Here is a 6,171-nt window from a genome sequence, read left to right on the forward strand (position 1 = left end):
CTTCAGAAATCATTCTAATATACTGATTTGCTGCTCGAGAAACATTTCTGATTATTATCAATGTTGAAAACAGTTGTGCTGCTTCATTTGTTTGCTGAAACCCTGACACACCCCCAAATGTTTCAGATGTTTGGGGTAAGAATTTTTAAAAGTTGTCAATTATTAGAAATGTATCCATCTATCTATTAGGGGTGCTACGATCAGGATTTTTGAGGCCGATCACAGAAAGCAGTGTCTGCCGATACGATTACCGATGCCGATCTTTTTAAAGCCTTTTTATCATGTAGAATGATTTATAGTGATGATCCAATCAAGATTTTTAGACATTTATTCAGGGTCTGAATTTCAGTTTTGAAAATTAATTCCCCTCTTAGGTGACTCTTGTGAGAGGGTTTTTTTTTTTATTTGAGGGGTGGAGGGGGCATTTTTTTTTTTGACATTTTTCAAAAATATACATTTATCTCACCTAAATGTTTGATCATGCACTGTATTTTTGTTTTGACAATCGTGCAATTGTTGCACAATAGCTTACACACACACGGACTGTGCTTTCACACAGGAGTCTGCAACTGATCTGTGGCTGTTTACTACAAACACAACATTTATCCACTATTTTGATTTCAAATCCAAACATTGTTACCCGAAAATGCTTTTTCAGCATTGTGATTATTTTTTACACCGTACAGTATAATACAATCTTTCATAGACTTGTTTAAACGCAATAAATATAAGAAACACATCAATGCTTTTTACTTTTGCATTTACTTCTAGATTTACATATTAAGTTGCTCAAGCAAGTGGCAAAATATTTAAAGGGGTCCTATAATGCTTTTTCATTTTTTCAACTTTAGTTAGTCTGTAATGTTGCTGTTTGAGCATAAAAAAGATCTGCAAAGTAATCCCAGCACACGCTGGCCCAGCTAACCAATCCCAGCACACGCTGGCCCAGCTAACCAATCCCAGCACACGCTGGCCCAGCTAACCAATCCCAGCACACGCTGGCCCAGCTAACCAATCCCAGCACACGCTGGCCCAGCTAACCAATCCCAGCACACGCTGGCCCAGCTAACCAATCCCAGCACACGCTGGCCCAGCTAACCAATCCCAGCACACGCTGGCCCAGCTAACCAATCCCAGCACACGCTGGCCCAGCTAACCAATCCCAGCACACGCTGGCCCAGCTAACAAAATCACAGCACATTTCGTATTTCAGAAGGCGGGCCTTCATTTGATACAGGAACTATTCGAGCCGTTCATGCCAGACTGGGGAGAGAGGTGTTGTAATAATGTAAAATGTGAAAAATAATGTGTTTTTCAAATCAACCTAGTATGAGAGCCTGTTCTAGCACACCCCCAAAACAAAATCAAGACTTCATAAAAGAGCATAATAGCACCCCCTTAAACTACTTTTCTTACATTATCACAAACATTCTAAATGAAAACATACCGCTGACAGAAACAGTCAGCTCTACTGCCTTTTCTTTTGCATTTAAATCTTAATTAATTTAGCATTTAAAATTACAAGCAATCCTGCGTTTATAAAGAACTTTCGTTTTCCTACCTCCACGAATGCCATCTATTATTGCCTTATCTAAAAGTGCTCTTCTCCTTTAAACCTAGCCAAAAAGCCATAGCCTATGTGTTGATTATTAAACACAGTAAACTTTAATTATATGCATCTATGGTGTAATTACTACATTTTCATGTCAATCCATGTTCATATTTACTGCAAACAATGCGCTGTTACTTTAATTCAGCGCTTGCAGCGGAAACAATCGCTGCACTGCAGCAGACGCACCGCTCCTGGAACGCACTGCAACCGTGTGCAGTGTGAACGCTTTAATCCATTAACATGAGCGTGGAAAAAATACTCACCGCATACGCACTGCAACTTGGCATTATGTGTGTGCGCTGCGAGGTGCATGAGCGCACGGTCTCCAGGAGAGCGCGCGAGCACTGAATGATTAAACACTGGCAATAATTAAAAAGAAATGCAATTCATAAACTTTAGTGACAATGCGACACTGCCTCGATTGTGCAAGTGACAATTCCTGTGTCAACTGTGCAGCTCGTTTATAGTGCAGACGCGATGTGATTTAAAGTCATTTGCGTACATAAAAGAGCATAATAGCACCCCCTTAAACTACTTTTCTTACATTATCACAAACATTCTAAATGAAAACATACCGCTGACAGAAACAGTCAGCTCTACTGCCTTTTCTTTTGCATTTAAATCTTAATTAATTTAGCATTTAAAATTACAAGCAATCCTGCGTTTATAAAGAACTTTCGTTTTCCTACCTCCACGAATGCCATCTATTATTGCCTTATCTAAAAGTGCTCTTCTCCTTTAAACCTAGCCAAAAAGCCATAGCCTATGTGTTGATTATTAAACACAGTAAACTTTAATTATATGCATCTATGGTGTAATTACTACATTTTCATGTCAATCCATGTTCATATTTGATTGTGCAAGTGACAATTCCTGTGTCAACTGTGCAGCTCGTTTATAGTGCAGACGCGATGTGATTTAAAGTCATTTGCGTATTTTGAGAGGGAAAGAGCGCACGCTGTGATTCACTCACGCTGTTTGTGAAATTATACCTCACAGAAAGTTTTCAAATTACTTCATAGGTTATTTAATGAAGAAATATGAATTGTACATCACCTAAAGCATTATAATCGTTTTACCCGCGCCAGACAGAAACTGAGACGGTGCCGCTGCATGTCTGCCAAACCTCTCACAGCAGGCGCATCATCAGATCGGTTTTTTGAGATCGGCCTTTTTAGAGACCGCCGATCAATCATCCCAACGTGATTATCGGCCGATAGTGATCGATAGCCGATCAAGCTAATCTACAAGCCCAGAAAAAAAAGCATCACTGTTTCCACAAAATAAATAAATGAATATTAAAAAATAAGCAGCAAATTCAGTTTCCAATAATTGTTTCCTATGATCCCAACACTGAAAGAACCATTATTATTAATAATAAAGCACCAATAATAATTGAGCAGCAAATCAGCTTATTAGAATGATTTCTGAAGACTGGAGTAATGCTGCTGAAAATTCAGCTTTGATCACAGGAATAGATTACATTTTAAAACGCATACAAATAGAGCAGTTGTTATAAATTGCAATATTTCACTAGATAACTGTTTACTATATACACATTTAAATAAGTGCAACCTTGTGGAGCAGAAGAGACTTCTTTCAAAAACCAAAGAAAAAACAAACAAAAAATAGCATTGTAATTCTTCCAAGCGTTTGACCGGTAATGTATCATTTCAGAAGTAATCACCCATTTTTTCATAGATGTCCTGAGCACTTCCTCGGACCACAGCCAGGTCATCAAGAATCGCCTGATGTCCTTCCTGCACTTCTGCACTCTGATCCTTCAGCTGCCCACTTACATTCTCTGAAAACGTGTAATGGAAATGAAACAAAGATATAAAACATTCTATAGCAACTGGCGGTCAAATATGACTAAGATATGACCAGTTAAGTGACATATAGCATTAAAGGATTAGCTCAGTTCCAGAATAAAATCTCCTGATAATTTACTCACCCCCATGTCATTCAAGATGTTCATGTCTTTCTGTCTTCAGTCGCAAAGAAATGACGGTTTTTGAGGAAAACATTCCAGGATTTTTCTCCATATAAATGGACTTCAATGGGGACCAACGGGTTGAAGGTCCAAAGTGCAGCTTCAAAAGGCTCGACACGATCCCAGCCGAGGAATAAGAGTCTTATCTAGCGAAACCATCGGCCATTTTCTTACAAAAAATAAAAAATAAAAAATAAATAATAATAATAATAATAATAATAATAATATAGCTCCGCGATGCGCGTCCGCAAATACGTAATCACGTTGGAAAGGTCGTGCGCGGTTAGCTCTTCGTCTGTGTGCTCCGGTTCAAAAAGGAAGGGTAGAGCGAAAAACTCACCTCATTTTCTCCTCCAACTTCAAAAGCGTCCGACATCATTGTTTTACCTTCGTAAACACTGGGTCGGTGCTTCCGCCTTCGTCACGCGAGACCTTTCCAACATGACTACATAATGCGTGAAGTCGAGCTAGTGCAAGATGTGCATTTGTGGTTAAAATTTATATATTTTTTTTTTAAGAAAATTGCAGATGGTTTCGCTAGATAAGACCCTTATTCCTCGGCTGGGATCGTGTTGAACCTTTTGAAGCTGCACTGAAACTGCACTTTGGACCTTCAACCCGTTGATCCCCATTGAAGTTCATTATATGTAGAAAAATCCTGAAACACTTTCCTCAAAAACCTTAATTTCTTTGCGACTGAGGAAAAAAAACAAAAAAAAAAACAGACAAGAACATCTTGGATGACATGGAGGTGAGTATATCATCAGGATTTTTTTATTCTGGAAGTGAGCTAATCCTTTAGCAAAGTTACTATGAAGATATTAAACCACTGATAAAGTGAGAATTCACAGGTCACCTTTGAAGCAAGTGCATTTATCTATGACTGACCCATTCTCTGTGTAATGCCCTGAATTAACTGAGCCACCAGTTGCTGCCCGGTGCTGATGAGAACTTTCTCCTGTGCCAGTCTCTGCAGATTTTCACTGATGGAGGTATCCAGCTGCTCTTGCCCTTCCTTTAGGGCCCCTTGCTGGAGCTGTAGGGCGCTGTGACCCTCAAGCAACTTGTCCAGTGACGCGGCAGTCATTTCCCTCAGCTCTTTCTGACCCTCCTGCAAGTCAAGTCAACATGAAAGTGCATTCACAACCCATATTACCCATAATATGAGGTTTCAGAATGAGACAGAAGCACCCAAGCGACCTTTCTTTGGAATAAATATGACATGATTGTGCACAATAAGACCAGGAGCAAAAGAAACATGAAATTAAGATCTTTATAACACACCTTTAGGTCTTTCATAGCATCTAGTTGACTAGTTGCGGTGGAGATCAGGGCGTTGACGGTTAGCTCCGCTCGCTTGCGGAAGTGCTGCTGGCGCGTGGCGTAACACACAGAGCGTGCTCGGTTACTGACAATGTGATATGCATTCCACGTATCCGAGTCCATGTCCGCTGTGCACTCTTTAATAGACTGCAGGGAGAGACAATATTGGTTTAATCAGACTCAATGAATTCCACATGTAAAGCGCTACACAACTAGAACTGCTTGTGTTGACTGACAATGACAAGTATTTCACTTACAAACAGATCAGCAGATTTAGGACCTATAAAACTGCAAAGTTGTGCCCATTGACCATACCATTTCTTCAGTGCAAGGGTAAGTCCTGCGACCCTCCACCTCTGATTGGCAGTTGAACAAAGCCACACCCAGTTTGGCCAGCTGCTCCTCTGACAGGCCGCTGCAAGTAGCTTTGAGCTGAGCAACAACCTATAAAAAAAAATATATATATATATATAATATACATGTGTCTATAAATTAGAGATCGACCGATATATCGATTTGCCGATATTTTTCCCAATATTTAAGCATTTTACAATAATCGGATATCGGTTTTGTAATATCGGATTCGCCGATAAACGCCGCCATCTTGTGGATGTTTTGAGAATCGCCATTGCACCATGGCGTCTGAGGGGAGAGGAGACAACAACAACGGCGTGCACAGGTACTTGATTTGCTGTAGTTAGACGAAACAACAACAACAGCATGCATTGGTAAAGCATACGCACTTGCTTTGCTGTAATTAGTAAACTTCATAACAGCCATTAATGCACATATTAGATGTGTTTCATAAATGCCTGAAATGTAGCTAGTTTATGCAGCTTGTCTCTAAGAAATAGAGACGAGCTCACGGAGTCACGTAAGATAATCCGTCAAGTCCTGTCCCAATAAAGATGTAACTTTGCATGAATTAAATAATATGCAGCCATGAATGGGCGCATGTTGGAAATAAAAGTTCTGAATTTAATTCTCTCTCTGTTGTCTACATGCTCATCGTCTCATGAAGGCGGAGTCACATAGATAATCCGTCAAGATCCTCTCCCAGTAAAGACGTAACTTTGCATTACTTAAATAATACAGCCATGAATGAGCGCATGTTGGAAATAAAAGCGCTGAATTTAGTTCTCTCTCTGTTGTATATTTGCTCATCATTAGTCTCGTGAAGTCTCGTTTCATATTGCTGTTCACTCACCGGGTTGATGCTCAGGAAATGCTCCAGCACGGCCAC

At 39.9% G+C, this 6,171-nt stretch overlaps 1 protein-coding gene across 1 annotated transcript in view; it reads right to left on the reverse strand.

The window, feature by feature from the left end:
• Nucleotides 1-6,171, reverse strand: part of LOC107694831 (protein brambleberry) — a 20,960-nt gene that overhangs the window by 11,393 nt on the left and 3,396 nt on the right. The window contains exons 3-6 of the mRNA XM_016494527.1: nucleotides 5,244-5,372; nucleotides 4,890-5,075; nucleotides 4,494-4,716; nucleotides 3,300-3,416 (exon numbers count right to left, since the gene is read on the reverse strand). Of these exons, the coding sequence (XP_016350013.1) occupies nucleotides 3,300-3,416; nucleotides 4,494-4,716; nucleotides 4,890-5,075; nucleotides 5,244-5,372 (655 nt within the window). The remainder of the gene's footprint in view (nucleotides 1-3,299; nucleotides 3,417-4,493; nucleotides 4,717-4,889; nucleotides 5,076-5,243; nucleotides 5,373-6,171) is intronic.

Source organism: Sinocyclocheilus anshuiensis, unplaced genomic scaffold (assembly GCF_001515605.1).
Source record: "Sinocyclocheilus anshuiensis isolate Anshui unplaced genomic scaffold, SAMN03320099.WGS_v1.1 scaffold34, whole genome shotgun sequence".
NCBI lineage: Eukaryota > Metazoa > Chordata > Actinopteri > Cypriniformes > Cyprinidae > Sinocyclocheilus > Sinocyclocheilus anshuiensis.